Source organism: Aspergillus saccharolyticus (assembly GCF_003184585.1).
Source record: "Aspergillus saccharolyticus JOP 1030-1 unplaced genomic scaffold BP01scaffold_17, whole genome shotgun sequence".
Taxonomy (NCBI): Eukaryota; Fungi; Ascomycota; class Eurotiomycetes; order Eurotiales; family Aspergillaceae; genus Aspergillus; species Aspergillus saccharolyticus.
Window position 1 is genome coordinate 88,543 of NW_020290627.1, and position 17,756 is coordinate 106,298.

Consider the following 17,756-nt stretch of genomic DNA (forward strand, 5'->3'; position numbering starts at 1 on the left):
GCCCGCACAATTGTCAACGCATATCAAATGAACTGGGCGGAACCACCAGGTATCCCCCTGAAGTGACAACGATGATATGGGGAGTCACCGCAGCAACGGCGGGGCATTGCTCGTATTGCAGGGATTAGGAGACTCAACGGCTTCCAACTAGGGCCTTCGATACCAAACTCATTCGTTGTCCCGCACATACGACGACATAATCTGCTTTCTGTGCTGCTGTGCGTACGCTCTCAATCATGCTGGTAATAGCGCTGAACTCATGAAACCGCAGAGCTGACCTCTGGATTATTCGACCGAATAATGGGTTGGCATGGGGGACAGCAGGATCCGTGTTCCACAAACCCAGCACCAGAATGTATGACATGACTACCTGCATGGAACAGGTGAAACGCCATCCCCAATTCGACCTCGAGAAGTAGAGGGTGTCCGGACGCAGGTCGGTCTCCCGATGCCTTTCAAAGGCCTTGTGATTAGTGACGTAGCAGACACTGGGTCCAGTCGAAATGGCGGATTCGATATCTTCTCCAGACAAGAAAGGGCAAACCCTCAAACTAACCTGCGTGCAGTAATCTCGGTCGAGATACTCCGGCTACTTCCTCTTAACCGTGTACTCTGCCTGTGCTTTGGTTCCACTTAGACCGGGTCCTCAGCAATGACGGGGCTATTGGACTATTGGAATTTGACTGACTCGTTTGCTGCATCTTTGTGTCTGAGGCAAGATAAGTGAGTGATCAAAATATGGCAGGACATCAGACATTTTATTGTTTCGAAACCAGAGCGGGTAAAACCTTGGCTGGAAGAGACGGCGTGCAATCAATGCATTCGCGGGCTCCCACCTCCTGTGCGACTGGCATTCATTGCATAGTGTACTATCAAAGCCACTGTGGCATATGGGGCAACTGAAGGATACTCTAATTTTGCAAGAGAACCATTCCTTCTGCTTCGCTGTCACGGATGAGCCCGTTGCTCTCTGGATTCTCTACCTTATTCTCGGCCAGATATTCGGGACCCTCGAATCTGTTGAGGTGACAGCAAGCTGGAGTCTGCTGTGGGCTAAGCTCGTCGAAAGCCTGAACGGAGATTTCACCATAATCCACTGCCCGCGCAAGCTTCCCACAGCGCCGCCTCGTGCGCCCCTGGCGTCTCCGGATTGACCAGTGCATTGATACTGTTTGAATTTCAGTACACCTCGCTCAATTGGAGACAACCAGCCCATCAAAGACCAGCTCAGCTCGTGCACCTGGTGGACCAAAGGGGACTCACCAGGAACATATGTCCCAATGACGCGGTTTTGGTCGAAACAAGCATCCATACCAACAGCTCATCGTTCTGTAAGACCCGTGCATCAACAAGCGTGGTAACACGCCTGATCATCCAACAAAGGGCCTGACCCATATCATCAGCAACCGAAAAGGCAGCATCTGGATCTCGCGCAGTATTTGCTCGTCAATTTAGCACCCGATACCGTGCGTTTGGTCTCTGGACCATTAGCCACATCGCAGGGGTCTTCCGAGAAGGTTTCATAGCTTCGACCTCCTCAAAGGGATCGTCAGACTCAGAGTGATCCGTGCCTTGCCAGGAGAACCGTGAGAGAAACTATCTCGAGGAGACCGGATGGTAGTCATGGTAGGAGCGAGCAAGATATTGGCGGCATTTGTCTTCGCTCCGCGGGCGATCTCCTTCCCTGTCTCAAAGAGCCACTCGCGGTTAAACACCACTCCTAAGCTCGTGCCAGTGGAGCGGGGGATGGGCCGTATTTGAGATGGGAAACATAGATGTTGATGCGCTCGATGACTGGCGTACGCCACTGGTCAGTCGGTGGCTGGCAGAAAGGAGATGAGGTTGAAGTTGTCATGCCCCCAGCAGGCTTATGTCGTGACTGCCGAAACAGGATCTGGAAAGCCGACTTGGCTACTAGCCGTAATCGGCCATCCCAACGGACCTTACTATACAGTAACTACCTACTACTTGTACGGCTTAATACCCAAGCTTCATGAGAGAACGAGAATCCATTCCATCGAGAGGGTATATTATGACCCGAAGAAACATGCCGATCAAATCAAGGTTGTGTCCTCGCATATCCCATTTCAAGGTGATCTGCCCGACACAATAGCAACCGTCGATGAATCTGGATTTCTGTAGCAAGACTTACCTGGTATTTGACCTTACAATGAAGCTGTATAGCAGTCATTTGGCTAAATCCAGTTCCAATGTTATAGAATTATAGGATGAGGTGACTATGTTTGAAACAATGCCAGTACCCTCAATCAAGCCATGGTAGAAGGAAGGAAAGAACGTGCCATTTCCCTTCAAGGAAGCACAACTGACAATAAACTACTAGGCATCTGACTCAGCAGATAGCGATGTTGGTCACTGATCATAGCAGCAACCGGAGTAGACTTGCGTGTATTCATCGCACAGTGCAAGTGAGGAGACAACAAGCAGGGACTTTTCGGTAAGAGACTGGAAAAGTCGAAGGCACGCAAGCTGAATGAGATGTTCCAGCAAGAAGCTGAAGAAAGCCGAAAGTACACAGTTGTAGAGCTACACGACCTGACCTCTATATGAAGGCCGTCTGCAACCCGCGGGTCGACAGCAATCACTCTGATCTCGACTGCCCAAAAATCTTGACAGGAGAAGAAGGATAAGAAAGACAAGTACACAAAACGATCATGGCTACAAGCGACACCATCGCTCTTCCGGACGGATTTTCCTGCAAGACCGTCAAGTTCACCAAGGAGCAGCTTCAGTCTCTTCCCAATGACTACTATACTTGTGTCGGGGATCAGGTCTTTCTATGTCCCTGGAAAGTGGAATGCAGATACCTCGTACCCGCTACGTGCACTATCAAGCTCACGTGGTCATCGGGGGCAGATTTGGGAGACCCCGACGATGTTGCAGACTGGGAGATCAGAGGGCCTTTCGCTCTGGCTAAGGCTATCGGACAGCGCCGAGCCCGGTTCCCAACCTGCAAGCGTATGCTTGGCTACATCGTCCGCAATGACTATGTGCAGGTTTTCTTCGAGAAGCCGCAGATTCTGAATGATGGGGCCGTTGTGTTGAAGAAGGTCGAGTTTGACGGACGGTCGACATTTCACGGCCACAACGACAAGGAAACCGTCCTGAAACCCCTGAACAGGGTGGTCCCACGTAATAAGTATGACCCGAAGGAGGCTGAATGGTGCCGTGCGTGTCTCCGGCAGAAGGGGACTCCCGTGGAGGGCTTTGGCTTCACTGCGCTCCTACCTGTGGTGGAGCAAACCGGGTTTGAAGACTGTATCTCTGCCAATGCATGCCTGATATGTGGGCGGGAGCATGAGCCCTATAATGTGAATCGAAAGACTTTAACTGCTTAGGATGTGAGCCAATTTAAATTCACGATCTGTTGCAACAGTATCGAGTCAGGGGCGTAACATGCACCTCGTAGTACTCGATATTGACTGTGTCTAGCTTAGAATAAGGTAGAATCCAAGTCACGTTATTCAAAAGTAAATCAGAGTCGACAGGGAGCTGACTTGGAGGATGAAATCTGATTATCTTACTCGTTTGTTCGGAGACTTACTATATGTATTGAATTGTGCAAATCCCATCGACGAACAATTGCCCGGTGATTGGGATGGGCCCTCCGGAGAAGCCTCCCATTTCGAAAGTCAACCTGTCACCCCAATAAGTCTATACATGAGAAGCACTGCTGACTTTGCTGAAACGTTGATGTGGTGCCTAGAATATTACCGGCTTGATATTGGAGTTCTGGCTGTGACTGTGCAGTCAAAATCAGTCGGCGACTGACTTCTACCGCTAGAACATACCGCCGGATGGAAATCGGGAGTTGGCGAGTCAAGACACTTTGAATGATCTCGCTTTGGTCACGCAATTTTTGTTCTATAACCATGAATGGTTCGTTTTCTGAATATCCGTTGGTGTTCTGGTGTCGTCGTCACCGATGTCGCTCTAGTCTGAAACTCCTCTCTCGGTAGACGAGGCAATATGTCTTTGGGGTGGGGGTGCTTGCATGGTATACTCACGGAAATAGATGCTGGTAACTGAAAATTGACCTGGGAATGACGCAGGCTGGAAGTCCCACTGACTTAGCTGGAGAGGCTGCACCACATTTGCCCAGTTTATAAACTGATCCAACTATCATATTAGAAGTGTACATACTCCATACCTACACCATACGAACTCAAGCGTGGTTCCGGTGGTTGTATGGTGTCTCATCGCATTCATTCACAACAATCTGAGAGATGTTGTATGCTCTAACCAGAACAGGAAAAGCAACAGAAAGAAAGATTAATGCACTGCATGCATGATACCAGGAGCTAGGAGATCCAAATCATCATCTTACGTCGTAACATAGCATCCTCTGAAAACATTGCGCGGAAAAGACCACAGAAAAGAACGAGATGAGTATCATGATCCGAACCATAACCGTATATACGTGACATGAAAATGTGAGGACGTCGTGATCTGAGAATGTGGGTAACAAGTGAAGGCTGCGAGGGAATGATGCGTGCAAAATCCCGGAACCAGTAATTACATGGGGCCTTTAGGTAATATGAGAGGTTTTCATAACAACCCGGGCGAAGATGACGCTGCTTCGCCATTCGTAACTTTTGCTGGACTCTGAGCCCAGCAGCTGCAATTAATCATAGAACAACATTTCAGGTTTCATTGCTCAAAAATATCACTGCGCAATGTTTGCTCCGGACCCAACGCCAGCTTGCGATTGTGATTCATTGTTCTGATGGCTAGAGGAACCTCGCCGGTGAAAAGGGTGAGGGTGAAACCCAGAGAAGTGGAAGACCTTCCGGACGGCACTGGCGACACCGGAGCGGCGTTTCGACTCGGGCGACGAAGGCGGGCGGTCCCCTGCGGCTGTCGTGGTGCTGTCCTCTGGCCTGCGAGGAATAGTCGCGTCATCCTGTAAGACAATCGATGTCGGTTTGGGAGGCCATTGGCCGTCGGCTTTCCAGCCCTGCACCATGGCCTTCGTAACATCGGCAAGGTTGATGGGGACGGTAGGGGTGAGGCCCTGAATGACGACTTTGGAATAGATGGAGGGGTACATGGCTGGGGTGATGGAAGCGCGGATGGGATTGGTGCCAGCGATCAGGGAGGGAACGACAGGAATGAAGGGCTCTTCAAGTGTTCGAATCAGTTGCTGCGCGCGAGGGTGATCCGATGACGAAGTGGCCGTGGTTGCGCTTGATACCTCTTTCTGATGGCCAGGTTCGGTGACGATAGTTTCTGTAGAAGCAGTAGGTTCCTTCTTGTCGTCTCCGGTTGCTGATGGCTGCCCCTCCTCACCATCCAGCGGCGCCAAATCTTGTGGCTCGCTAAGGTGGAGGGAGGCTTCTGTCCTGGCGACAAGGTTCGCAGCGCTGGCGGAAGACTCTGAGGAGTTCTGCGCCGCGTCCGACGACGACAACGAAGCACCGGCCTCACCTTGCTCCTGCTGGAGTCTCTTCAGTTGTTTGGCGCGGATTTCATCCTTGGTGTGAGCTCCGGACCACGCATCCCGTCGCTCAACCCACGTTCGCAACCCTTCGTTCCAGCGCATCTCCTCCTCCATCTGGCGGCGGCGTTTGCGCCGGCGCTCCGAGTCATCGCCCGGCGGTGTCGCAATGGGGCTAGAGAATTCGGATGGGCTGAAGCCAGGCAGCTGCTGGACATCGGCTGGATTTGTTGACGGCGAGGACTGAGGCTCCAGTTCGGAGCCGGAGCTATCGTATTCGCGCATGCGCCATTCGAGTACGTCCTGCTCCGGGGTCGGAGGTGTTGCGACTGAGGGGATGCCGTATTCGGGGGATAACTCGAAGACCCAGTCATTTCGCACGATGTCGCGAACATATTGTTTCGCCTCGCGAATGGCCGCGTCGCGGGCCTCAGGGGTTGCCATAGTGGAAAATGCTATATGACGGACCGGACAAAGGGTAAAAATAGAATGCGGGGAAGAAAAAATCAGAATCAGAGTGACAACCCGAAGGGAAATCAGACCCCTTGCTGAGTATATCGGAGCCGGACGGGCGAATCGAGTCAAAGGGCGACAAAGTTAACGTGGAAGAACACTAAGCTGAGACGAGGTGAGTGAAGGAAAATTTGCTGGAGAGTTGGAGGTGGTTGTAAGCTGAGGAGCCGACAAGGTTGGCTGATCCCAAGGGGGCGGGCGGCCAGTTCGTCGATGTCATTCCTCTCTTCCCCCGCGGCTTACTTCTTCCGGCGGTCCTGACACTGAACTACTACTCAAAAGTGGCACTTAACGCTGACACATGACATGCACAACTGGAAAGTCTCAAGATCATAATCGTCTATATACGCAACATTCTATCCCAAGAGGTGGCAGATATCTGCGTTAGTGTTACAGGTTCATGTCGCTAATTAGTGTACAACCGATCGTCATTGCTGCCAGCCTTTCCATTCCATGCCACTCCAATCCTAAACCTTCAAAATCCAAGTAGAAGAGAGAATAACAGTCGATCTATACAATTAACCTCATCCGGAGACTCAATGACTTGAGCTCTCAAGTGTCCGTACGCGCGCAACGTCCTCAGCCGCTGCTGACGCATCCACGCCGGCCGGCACAAATCCCCAGCCAGGGCTTTTCTTCCGTCGTCCTTTGCGGTCGCCATATTGTTCATCGAACTTCCGGATCGCAGACAAAGACGCCATGTCCTCACTAATCGACGCGCTTATTTCCTCCATACCCCGTTCGAAATGCTTCCAGGTCAAGGTGCGCCGCGCTGGGTACTGGTAGGGCTCAGCGCCTTGGTGCTGCGCCGCCAGTTCATTCTCCTCCCGCACGCAGGCCAATGCGGCAGCCACGGAAAGATTCTTCAAGTCAGAGCCTGAGTACAGGGGTGTCCGACGTGCCAACTCTGCAAGGTCTACTGAGCTGTCGAGATGTTCATCTTTCAAGTGGATCTTCAGAATAGCTAGGCGATCCTTTTCGGTAGGAAGATCGACAAGAAGACGTCTAGGAAGACGTCTAAGAACGGCATCATCCAGGTCAAACGGCCGGTTCGTGGCAACCATGATAAAGGCAGAGAGGTCATTCATCCCGTCCCACTCACGCAGGAACTGATTGATGAGCTCCCGGTGGGACGTACGGCTGCTGGCCCGGGTTCGAGAGCAGAAGATGGCATCCGCTTCATCGATGAACACAACACATGGGCTGAGCTTCTTCGCTAGTGTGAAAATGGCCTTAACATTCTTTTCACCTTCACCCACGTACATGTCATAGACTTCCGAGCCGCTGACTTCGAGAACAGTGGCCCCACTCTCGCGAGCCACGGCCTTAGCCAGGAGTGTCTTTCCTGTTCCAGGCGGCCCGTAAAGTAGTAAACCTGGGATCTTGTCCGTAGCCAGGACACCGTAGGTAAATGCTTCGGGGCGAATAAGGGACAGAGATGTCAGAGTTTTCAGAGCGTCAATAGTCTCCGGAGGTACATGGACGTCTGAAAACGTGGTCCGAATGCTCCGCGCATCCACAACTCCGTTCAGTAGTTTCTTCTCGTATGAATTGCACGTTTTGCGCAAGGACTTCAGCAAGCGCTCTCGGTCACTTGCCGCATTTCCTGCTGTAGTTTTAGGCGCCTTTTCTTGCAGCCAATCATTCTTGACACGCTCGCTCTGCTGAATCATCTCAATTCCTCGCCGGAGGTGCTCGGAGCTAAGCTGTTCATTAGCTTTGAGAGAGCCAAGTGCGAGTGTGCAGACCCAGTGAACATGAGAATAAGACCAATACCGCTCCTCCAAACCACTCTGTTTCAATAGCGACGGGTCTAGTGGCCAGGCACGATCTCGGAAGAGATCACCCTCATGTGTGGAGGGTGCTTCACTCAGTCGTGTGCGAAGCATTTCCTGGATGTGGCGGATGTTAATATCCAACGTCCGTTTCCGACGGTCCTCGGTGAAAGTGCGCGCTGCCGCCTCTGGCTTCATGTCAGGCGTCACAAGCAGTATTTGAGACAGCTGATCTTCTGGGGCGCTCTGCATTAATTTGGAGGCATCTGAATTCTGGGCAACCTCCTGCGCGATCGTTCCAACGAGTAAGACCCGGGAGCCGGCCTTACGCTTCTCCTCAATCGCCTTTTGCAGGATGACAATGAAGTTGGAGCCCTCGCGAGTGTTTCTAATCTCGCCATAGTCCTGAACCTGAAGGATGACATCGCGAGCAGCTTTGGGTGCGCCAGCTTCAGGGACTTCCGCTTTGGAGGACTTGTCGCCCTCCGTGTCTTTCCGCGCTGGTGGTGTAGACTTCTTGCTAGAGGGGGAAATGAGTTCACGAGCAAGTCGAAGTCGCCTGTTCTCGGATTTTGATGCAGCTGTCCCAGAATCCGCTGAGGGATTAAATAACCTCAATCTGGATAATACGTCGTGAATTTCTCCTGTGCTCCCCAAGATGAATCTTTGGCCCATTGCCGGAGGATCAGATGATGAGTTCAGTGATTGCAGGGACTCGTCTTCATTATCGGCCTCACTCAGATCCATGCCGTCCTCCGAAGCCTCTGGGATAGTAGGTCGATGGACATCGTAACCGAGCGAACGAATCGAGTCTGTTTTACCCGTGTCTGTGAGATCCTGTTCACTGCACAGCTCTGCAATGTCCTGTGCGTTCAGCGTTACCAGATCCGCACCGATTTCGTGAGCCAATCTCTTCACCACGGCGTCCAAAAATAAGATCCCATCCGCACCCGGATACTGAAGAACCAGGTGTGACTTCCGGGCTGAGGGTTCCTGCGCGTACCTTGCCGGTGGCAGGCGCATACCAGCGCGTGCGGATGCACAGAGTTCCTCCCACATTGCCTCCGTCAGAGCATAGCGGTTGTCTCGTGGGCCGGAGTCGCCCGATGGCGGTGGACTTTCTCCATCACCACCTTGACCAAGTTCTTCGACTAGCGCCTCTTTCTCCGCTTCGATATCCAACGATGACCGAATCTGCACTTGTCGTAGAGCAACCCCGGCGCTTTCGCCTTTGCCATCATGAACCACGACGTTGCGTTGACGAAACCAGTCGGGTACCGTGGTGGCTTTATCGGACAGCTTTGAGGAGGATTTGCGGCTCCGCATGAGTCTGCGAACAGCTGAGCCATAGGGCTTTTCATCCTTGTGTTCATTTTGATTCGGGGCCGATTCGGTTTCGGAGGTACTATGATGGGTAAGATCCGGTTCGGCGACCTTGGTCGGAATATCACCAGTAACGGTCTCCTTCGCCGGGATGTTAGGATCGCGGGGGTCCGACGGCGTAGATGATAGCCATGCTGGCGAAGGGTGGAATCGTCGCGAATGGGCAAGGACCGCGGCGGGATAGCGGCGATGGGCGATAAACCGACAGGGTCGTGCCAGAGCCCAAAGGAACCTGCCTTGGGGCATTGGCGGATACATCCAGGGCAAGCAACGCCGCCAGATGAGTGTGTACGAGTGAGAGTGCTAGTGCTGCACGGAAGTGTTCGTCCGCACCAGTGAAGCAGTTAGATAAGGGGTTTGAACAGGGACTTTCATTCATAACCGCTTCCTGCGGAGCGGAGAGCAGAGAACATGGTACGGTCACGTGACTCTACGTGATCTGCAATCCGCGGTGCAGAAAGCAGAGATTAGCACCGCGCTATCTGATATGACGGCGGAGCATGGCTAATGGATCATGCAGTCGCAGGCTAATAGGAGTGCATGCGCCCGACACTGGAGGCAGACCTCAAACCAGTACCTTCGTCGGTACGTAAAAAGTCCCTGCCAAAGAATTATCGCTGAAGGCAAACAAGAGATCTCCAACAGTAGGAGATATACATGGCCATGCAATCAGTGAGATCTACGAAATTATTATTACGACAGACATGAAATACGATCTTGATCAAAGTCTTCTTGGTATTACATATCTGCGAAAGCTATATAAATCCTGAAAACCCCCGCGTGCTGGAGACGATGATCGACGACTAAACAGAAACCCTGATGTCACTCCAGGGACTGCAGCAAACGATCAATAATCTTCCGTGATATCGACGTCATTGATGACTGCCGGGAACCGAGAGCAAGCGGGCTGCTTTAGGGAAACATTAGCCAAGGTTCAATGAACTTCAGTATGTAGCAAGTATTTTGATTCATCACACAAGCCGTGATGCAAATTGTTTCTCAGACCAAATATACTGGCAAGTAGCAGACCAACCGGGAAAGGGAGGTCCGAACTGTCTCCTCATGGACGATTCAGAGGATAAAGAAGAAAAAAAGAGTTTATCATCTTCGAAACAATCTGCAAGGCGATATCGCCAGACAACGGATGGGCAGAGCAAGAGGGGAAGAACTAACCTGCAGCGGGGGGCAGATCTGCGGAGGTGAGCTGATCAGTTAGCAGACTCCGTGGGCTGATTGCCAGGACCAGGCGAGAATCGGAGATGACATGAAGCCTGTTCCCCATATTACGAGGTATAGACTTCAAGCCATGCGCAAGACAGCATCTTGTCTTTCTAGCTTCTCAGCCTGTCGGCTTTTCAGCTTCGCACTTATCCATTCACAGTCATCCAAATGGAGTGGGAGTGCGTTGATAGTAGAAAGATAGAAAGAAAAACAAAATGGAGAAGCTGTTATAGGAAGAGAAAAAAAAAAAAGCCCACCACGGGATAGCATTGTTCCGTATGCCACGTGATTTTAGCACCTTGCCTGATTTGGACGTAGCGTGACTCTGGGAGAGGCACGGATTGCGATTCGCCGATCGGAGGGAAAGAGGAAGAAGAGGCGGAAAAAAGGCCTCATCATGGATATCTCCAGTGGAAATACTGTGTAGGATTGCGATAGAGAGAGAGAGAGATACATTGAATAAAATAATGTTCTATCTTTCTACCATGACCATAAACTTTAGTCTCTGACTCGCATCAAAAAACTCCCTTTCTCTTTTCTTTCTCTTGTTAACTACTAGATTATACTTGTCGACTGCCAACACGTCCAGTTCTCTCGCAATCGCGCCGTTCCTGCCGGTCCGTCTCTCTTCCCTCTCTGTCACTCACTCTCACTCACTCTCTTCCTCCCCCCCCCCCGGTCCCCGTCTCGAATCTCCTCCCCTCTCAGTCTCTCCCATTCATTCTTGTCCTCGTCAGTTTCCTCTCCTTCTCCTACGCTCTTCTTTTCCTCCTCCTCTTCCTCCCCCCCCTCTCCTACTCTTCCCTCTCTTTTATTCTCTCGCTCTGTCTACCCGTCGGCCCCTAACAGCGGTGGTGGTGGCAGCCCCTCCACACTTCTTCCTTCTCCCGCCTCCCCCCTAACTAACCATTAAGTCTAATTCCCGTGTATGCATTATTGTATTCTCTATCCCATTCCTTTCCTTTCTTTGCGCGTTTCCCCATTCTCTAGCAGAATCGCTTGGTTCTTCCCTCCCTAATCGCGTTCGGCCTTCGGTCTCCCATCTGTATTATCCTCTCTCTCTCTCTCTCTCTCTCTTTTCCCAACCTCCCGCTTCTTCTTCGTCCACGCCTCCCCCCTCCTCGTTTATTTCTTCCCTTACTTCTCATTTACACGCCTTCTGACTAATTTCTGCTGACGCTACAGAGGCTGGATAGAACAGGAAAATCCTTCATCCCCTCCCCACCGATCCGGCGGGCAACAGGTGATTAGGCCGGTCCGATCCATGCTGCAGATCTTGGGTGGTCCTGGACGATACCGACACAGGCTCAATCGCCTGTCAGCTGCGTCTTGGCCTCCGCTCCGGCACTAAAAGCAGCCCTGTTGTGCCCTCCACGTCAAGCGCGCTCGTCGTTCAGTCCGACGTCCGCCTCTTTCGGTCTCCCAAAAGCCTCTCTCACTTCTTCTCTCATCTTCTCCTGTGTCTACCTCGTCCCGCTTCTCTGCTGTCGGTCGCTTCATCGCTTAGCTTCGTCGCTTCGACTGATCCCTTTCCAAGCTCTTCGCCCTTCTCACCGACCTCGACCAGTCCCGTCCTCGACGGCTTCGTAGCACAGCAATGATGATGGCACAACCGTTTCCCGCCCCTCAAGGCATCCCGCAGCATCACGCTTTGCCGCCAGGTCATCCGATGGCTCCTGGTCAACATCCAAATGCTCACCCCGGCGCCGGAATGGTGCAGGCGGTGCACCCAGGTGTGTCGGCTCCCGGAGGGCCTCAAGTCACTCAAGGTGGACCCATGATGGCAGGCATGCCTCCAGGTGCCGGAACAACGGGGCCCGGGGGACCAGTGCAGGCTCATGCTCTCTCCCACCTAGGCCCGGCTCAGGCACATATGTTTCAGCAACCTCACTTCGCCCAACAATGTAGGTTATCCTTACTCAATCTGTGGCGTCGTAGATCGTGTTCTTGGTGGATTGTCTTCTATCCCAGTGACCCCTAGCCACGGCCTCTTGCTAATTTACTGTATATGAATATAGTTGCCAACAACCCGCAGCTTATGCACCAACAGCAGCAACAAGCAATGATGAGGCAGCGTCTGATGCTTCAGCAGCAACAGCAACAGCAACACCAGCAACAACATGGAGGACTACCAGTGTCATTACCCAACGGCAATCCTGCCGGGTTGACTGCCGCTCATGTCGCCGCCATGCAAGCCAACCAAGGAATGCGACCCGTCAACATGCAGATGCAGCTTCAAGGAATGCCTCATGGACAAGCGCAGAATATTCAACAACAACAGCAGCAACATCTATATGCCATCCAGCAGGCACAGCAAGCGCAACAGGCTCAGCAAGCCCAGCAGGCTCAGCAGGCTCAGCAAGCGCAACAAGCGCAACAAGCCCAGCAGGCTCAGCAAGCGCATCAAGCCCAGCAAGTCCAGCAGGCGGCCACCGCCATTCAGCCAGGTCAGCAAACTCCCCAGCAACGGGCAGCAGCGCAAGCGCAGAGCGTGCACGATGCACAAAGCGCGACGCCGCAGCCACAGCCCGGCCCCCCACCTCATCAGGGAAGCGCTACACCGCAGCCAAATCCGTCGCAGATACCTACCAGCCAGCCTCCGCAGCCGCAGCCTCCCGCTCCGCAGTCGCAGCCTACTCCTAACCCGCCTCCGCAGCAACTGCCCCAGTCACAGCAGCCCGGGCCGCAACAGCAACCGCCGCAGCCTCCGCAGCCGCAACCGCAACCGCAAGTACCACAAAATCAGCAGGGTCCTGTACAAGCTCAACAACAACCTCCCATGATGCCTCAAGAGGCACAGTTGAAGGCTGCGCAGCAGCAACAGCAGCAGCAGCAGAATCCAGCTGCGATGATGATGCAACAACAAGCGCGAATACCTATGAAAGGGGCGGCAATTCTTCACCTCAACAGCTTTGCAGAACACCTCAGCAGCTTTCAAGTACGTTTTGCCCATTCTGCCGAAATCTCTCAGGAGAGAAACACTAATCATGCACAGAGTCGTGGCGAGGCACACGATCTCCTCTATTGGCAACAATTCGTGGCTCGATTCTTCTCCCCTGGAGGCGTCTTGCGTCAGGGTGTGTTCAATCACCAGACTGGTTCGAAGCAATTCGAAATTGGAACGGTTGCATTGCCTCGTTATTACTACACTCAATTCGCGAGCGGTATTCGTCATATTCAGATGGTTGTGGAAGGGCCACGGGAGCGGGACTTGCAGAATGGAGGCCACGTTGTGGAGAGCCCCAAGACCTCCTTCATATACTGGTTCACCAACGAATCTCAGGTCGGCATTTCCTTCTTTCCGTTTCGTGTGATTATTGTTACTGACAGCATATACAGCTCTTTGCCAATGCAACGATGACGGCGCATCTTGATATCAATAACAAGATCGAGATGCTAGATATCGTTATGTTGAATCACACCGAGTATCTCCCTCGTAGCCAACTACAGGCCTTGGAACAGGCAGCAGAGCAGTCGAAGCAAAGTCCCAAGGTCACTAAGAATGCAGGCAAGCGTGCCCAGCAGAAGCAGCCGCCACCGCCCGCTGCAACCCTGCCGGAGTCGATGGTGACATTGAATGGTGTCCCAGGCGCCGTGATGCAGTTTTTGGAGGTGGGTGTTTTTCCCTACCATGTCTTGGGCCATACTGACTGGCCTGGTGATCTAGGTCTCAGAGACGATTGCATCCATGCAATTCTTGATGCAATTTTCTCAACAAAACCCTCAGTACACACCGTGGGAATCGTTACGGAACCTGGTGAACTCGATGCAAAACCAGGTTCCTAACCCTGCTTTCATGCCCGTTCAGATGAACCAGATGGGCCAGATGAACCAGATGAACCAGATGAACCAGATGAACCAGATGAACCAGATGAACCAGATGAATCAGATGAATCAGATGAACCATATGAACCAGATGAATCAGATGAATCAGATGAACCACATGAACCAGATGAATCAGATGAGCCAGATGAGCCAGATGAACCAAGCCATGCAGCAAGGCCAACCTCGCGCTCCCAGCATCAACGGCCCGACCCAGTTCGCGTCTCCTGCTATGGCTCATCTGGGTCTGCCGCCTGCTCAAGGTTCTCCCCATCTCAGTGTTTCGGGCCATCCCAGTCCTGCACCAGCTCACTTGGTGGGACCAACGATGCCGCAGGGGCAAGTGCAGGGTAATGGCCCACAAGCGAACAGCGCAAGTGCCAGCCCTAACGTGGGTACCAAGCGGCGTCGGGCAAGCACGGTCAAGGTGGAAAATGACGATAATGGTCCAGATTTGAACGGTGCTCCAGCTCCTGTACCGGCCAAGGTAAAGGCCAGTCCACGCGTGGGAGCGAAGAAGCAAAAGGGGGGCGCTCAATCTTAGAATAATTGTGGGTTGGAATGCTTTTCATCGTTTGTTATCTCATATCATTGCAGTCTCACTAGGCGGGGAACCGGCGTACCTTGAGGATACTGTGCGAGGCTTGTCTTTTCCAATGCTTTCTTTCTCATCTGCGGGTGTTTTGTCATTTCCTTGGCCATTGAACATACGTACTGGATTTGGTTGGTCGTTGCTGTCATTGTTTTTTTGCGGAGATCGGGTCGATATGAACTGGTTCAATTCCAATAGAAAGTCGACAGGCTTGATTGACGAGGTGTCTCTTGAGTCTTTTGCCTGTGATGGGACCAGATGACATTGCATCTAGACCCGATCATTTTCCGGAAGGTCATCTTTTTCTATTTCCTTTTGGTTTTGCTCTCTTTTGATCCATTTCCTTCCATCTTCCCAGCGTTTCATGAGGAGTTGACGTGTGTATGAACGTCGTTGCAGTGAATGTTGTGCTCGTGAAGCTGCTATTATTTGATATCCACCTTACCTGGGCGATTGACGTGATCTTGACTTTTCCTGTTCCTCTTATCGTTATTTGCTTTTCAGGCGTCATGGCTTTTCTTGGGAAGATAATGTTTTGATAGCTGCGTTGCTGCATTTCTGTGTAAGAGAGCACTTCATCCAATCATTTCATACACAGGAATGAGGGAATCCATACGGATAAGTCAAGTACTACAAGGTTAAGGTACAACTAACGAACTGGATTGCTGCGGAAATCGAACGACTTTCCCCCTCCGCTTTAGGTCGAACTCGGCGCCGCTTTTTGCTCCCTGAGCGGCCCAGAGCGTGGGAGGAGCACAAAAGTGCGTGTCCTGAGCAATCCCCGAGCAATCCCAGATTACTCTAGAAGTAAATACTAGAGAAGTGATCATTACCCTGGGTGCTTGTCTGAGTTTATACGATTTAATTCTATAATCTAAATAAAATATATACTACTAATAATATATGTTTCCTTTTGTCTTGCTGGCGTGTCCGTTAAGATCTATACTTCTATCTACTACTTTTTTTAAATCTTGTAATGTTTGACGGTACCAGAGGTATTCAAACTTGTCTATTTATGATACCGATTGGTAGATTCTGGTGCGTTATATCACCTTGCTCTTGTTGGCGAATTTCTCCGAACTAAGCGGAAGGTATTTGCGGTGGTATGCCGCTGCACTGACTATGGTGCCTATTTAAGCATGGACGTTGATTCACAAGAGGACGCATCGAGGATCTACCTATTGCCTGTGCATGGCTCAAGAAAGACAAGCAAAGATTAAGAAAACAGACCTTATTTAGTGACAACTACTTCAAAGATTACAGCATATGCGACTTGTGAGGGAATATTGATTGATACAAGTCATAAAATGAAAAGAAAAACATACAACAGAAGGGATTCGCTGGTGGTCACCCACCCAACTACTAACCTCCCGGCGTGTGGCTTGAGGACGGCTGAGCGGACGGGAAGCCCTATTTTCCACACCCTGTGGTCGTATGTGCAGGTTGAATACCCAGAAATAATTATAACCGATAAATTTATTTGTCTACTACATTTCCTATGTTGAAAACTCCTGTCGCCACCTGCGTTTGAGCAGTGAGTTTCTTAATCACTGGCTCCAAGAGAAACTTCTCATAGCCCGGTTGTTGACAAATGTTAACAAGGCATTTCTCGAGCTTAGAGGGAGCACTTTTACTTCAACTCAGTGATTATTTGTATATGGATAGGGGTTTAAAGAGCATGCTTCTGATACTCGCATTTGAGAGCATGCCCACGGACCAAGGGAAGGAGGGGAACAGTAATTTCTGCTGGTCTAGAGGGCTTCATGCCAGCAGCAGTGGAAAGGGAAGGCGAGGCAGGATTCAAGATCATCCTGATTGCCCGTGCGATTGTAGCGCGACGAGATATGGGGCGAGAAGGTCGTTTTAAGTATCCAGTATGGTTAGAATCATTATCGGGGTGGGTTTCGTTTTATTCACTTGGCCTATATGTCTCCGGTCTATAATGGGCCTGCAGGTCGACGTAACTACTCTGTAACAGATAGCTTCCTGAACAGAGTCCCGCTTGCATTGATCTACTTTGTATTGTTATATTTCAACACACAAGCTATTACTAGATGAATAGCCCGACATACCGCCACCATCCCAATTCCTCGCGGCAAGCTGCGCTCTCAGTAACCCGACCATCCATTCCACTTAACACGGCATTTCGGCTCCGTGATACCGTCAAACCTTGTCCTGCTCGGCCCTAAAATCCTTATCGATGCTCTCCATCTCGTCCTCTGTCACGGCGCGACGCGCGGCGGCCGCGGCCGAGAAGTCGTCCGCGTCGCGCAGGCCCCCCGCCCCAATGAGACCCAGGAGCACCATGGGGGCGGAGGCGGGGTCGGAGGCGGGGTCGAAGACAATGCTCTGGATGCCCAGGGCGACGTTGCCGGTTTGGGGGCGACGGTCTCGAAGGCGCCGTCGAGCAGCTCCAGCTCGTGGGTGAGGTCGTCCAGGAAGGGGAGGAAGGCGAAGGCGATGCCCAGGATCTCCAGGACGAGCTTGATCTTGTCCTCCTTAGCCTGCTTCTCGCCGATGGCCTTGACGCTGGCCATTGAGGCGATGGCCTGCTGCAGCATGAGGACGGGCACGGAGAAAAGCCCGCCTTGGGGAGGCAACGTTTGATGACTGGGTTTAGGTCACCGCGCACGGGTTCAAGTGGCCCGAGACCCTGGCAGTTAACCTACGAGCATGATATTCTCGCCGGAGAGGTCTCGGACCACAATCACTTTGAATATCGTCAAGGCACTGGCAACCTCCATCACCATGTAACTGTTACTGGTGCCGAGTTCTAGATTTATGCTTGTTAGACAAATTCTCCTCTTTGGCTCCCGCCAGACCTTCTAGGGCCTCCGATGACATACCGTACATTCAACAATTGAAGTACGGATGGTCCATCCTATCCAACCTGACCAGGTTATTCCAGCGATGCTCTTGCCAAAACGCGTGGCGGTGCCGTCGCGCTTCTGGCAAGCCCATAGGCCAGCTGCCGGTGTTTTGCATGATCTTGTCA

General features: G+C 51.9%; 6 protein-coding genes across 6 annotated transcripts; 3 read left to right on the top strand and 3 right to left on the bottom strand.

The window, feature by feature from the left end:
* Window positions 1–709: 709 nt before the first annotated feature.
* On the top strand, window positions 710–1,169 carry BP01DRAFT_357181 (uncharacterized protein). Its single transcript, XM_025575135.1, has one exon. The coding sequence runs from the start codon at window positions 891–893 to the stop codon at window positions 1,152–1,154; it is 264 nt and encodes an 87-aa protein (XP_025430816.1). The 5' UTR covers window positions 710–890; the 3' UTR covers window positions 1,155–1,169.
* A 1,503-nt stretch (window positions 1,170–2,672) lies between these two features.
* BP01DRAFT_383066 (uncharacterized protein) lies at window positions 2,673–3,356 on the top strand (the record flags this gene model as incomplete). The annotated part of the gene is made up of 1 exon (XM_025577402.1): window positions 2,673–3,356. One exon carries the CDS (start codon window positions 2,673–2,675, stop codon window positions 3,354–3,356), a length of 684 nt encoding a protein of 227 aa, XP_025430817.1.
* Window positions 3,357–4,738: 1,382 nt separating this feature from the next.
* On the bottom strand, window positions 4,739–5,899 carry BP01DRAFT_272549 (DUF4050 domain-containing protein; the record flags this gene model as incomplete). Its single annotated transcript, XM_025571400.1, has 1 exon — window positions 4,739–5,899. A coding segment is annotated over one exon (1,161 nt), but the record flags the coding sequence as incomplete, so codon positions are not given.
* A 412-nt stretch (window positions 5,900–6,311) lies between these two features.
* Window positions 6,312–9,480, bottom strand: BP01DRAFT_357183 (ATP-binding protein). The gene has a single exon (XM_025575136.1). The coding sequence runs from the start codon at window positions 9,370–9,372 to the stop codon at window positions 6,505–6,507; it is 2,868 nt and encodes a 955-aa protein (XP_025430819.1). The 5' UTR covers window positions 9,373–9,480; the 3' UTR covers window positions 6,312–6,504.
* A 2,464-nt stretch (window positions 9,481–11,944) lies between these two features.
* BP01DRAFT_366066 (LIM domain-binding protein) lies at window positions 11,945–14,713 on the top strand (the record flags this gene model as incomplete). Its single annotated transcript, XM_025576393.1, has 5 exons — window positions 11,945–12,251; window positions 12,366–13,285; window positions 13,343–13,630; window positions 13,687–13,959; window positions 14,015–14,713. 5 exons carry the CDS (start codon window positions 11,945–11,947, stop codon window positions 14,711–14,713), a joined length of 2,487 nt encoding a protein of 828 aa, XP_025430820.1.
* Window positions 14,714–16,832: 2,119 nt separating this feature from the next.
* On the bottom strand, window positions 16,833–17,454 carry BP01DRAFT_57673 (uncharacterized protein). The gene has a single exon (XM_025579950.1). It carries the CDS (start codon window positions 17,320–17,322, stop codon window positions 16,984–16,986), a length of 339 nt encoding a protein of 112 aa, XP_025430821.1. The 5' UTR covers window positions 17,323–17,454; the 3' UTR covers window positions 16,833–16,983.
* Window positions 17,455–17,756: the final 302 nt, after the last annotated feature.

Coding starts and splice junctions, on each gene's coding strand:
- BP01DRAFT_357183 (XM_025575136.1), bottom strand. CDS start 9,372: ATGCCCCAAGGCAGGTTCCTTTGGGCTCTGGCACGACCCTGTCGGTTT.
- BP01DRAFT_357181 (XM_025575135.1), top strand. CDS start 891: ATGGGGCAACTGAAGGATACTCTAATTTTGCAAGAGAACCATTCCTTC.
- BP01DRAFT_57673 (XM_025579950.1), bottom strand. CDS start 17,322: ATGCTGCAGCAGGCCATCGCCTCAATGGCCAGCGTCAAGGCCATCGGC.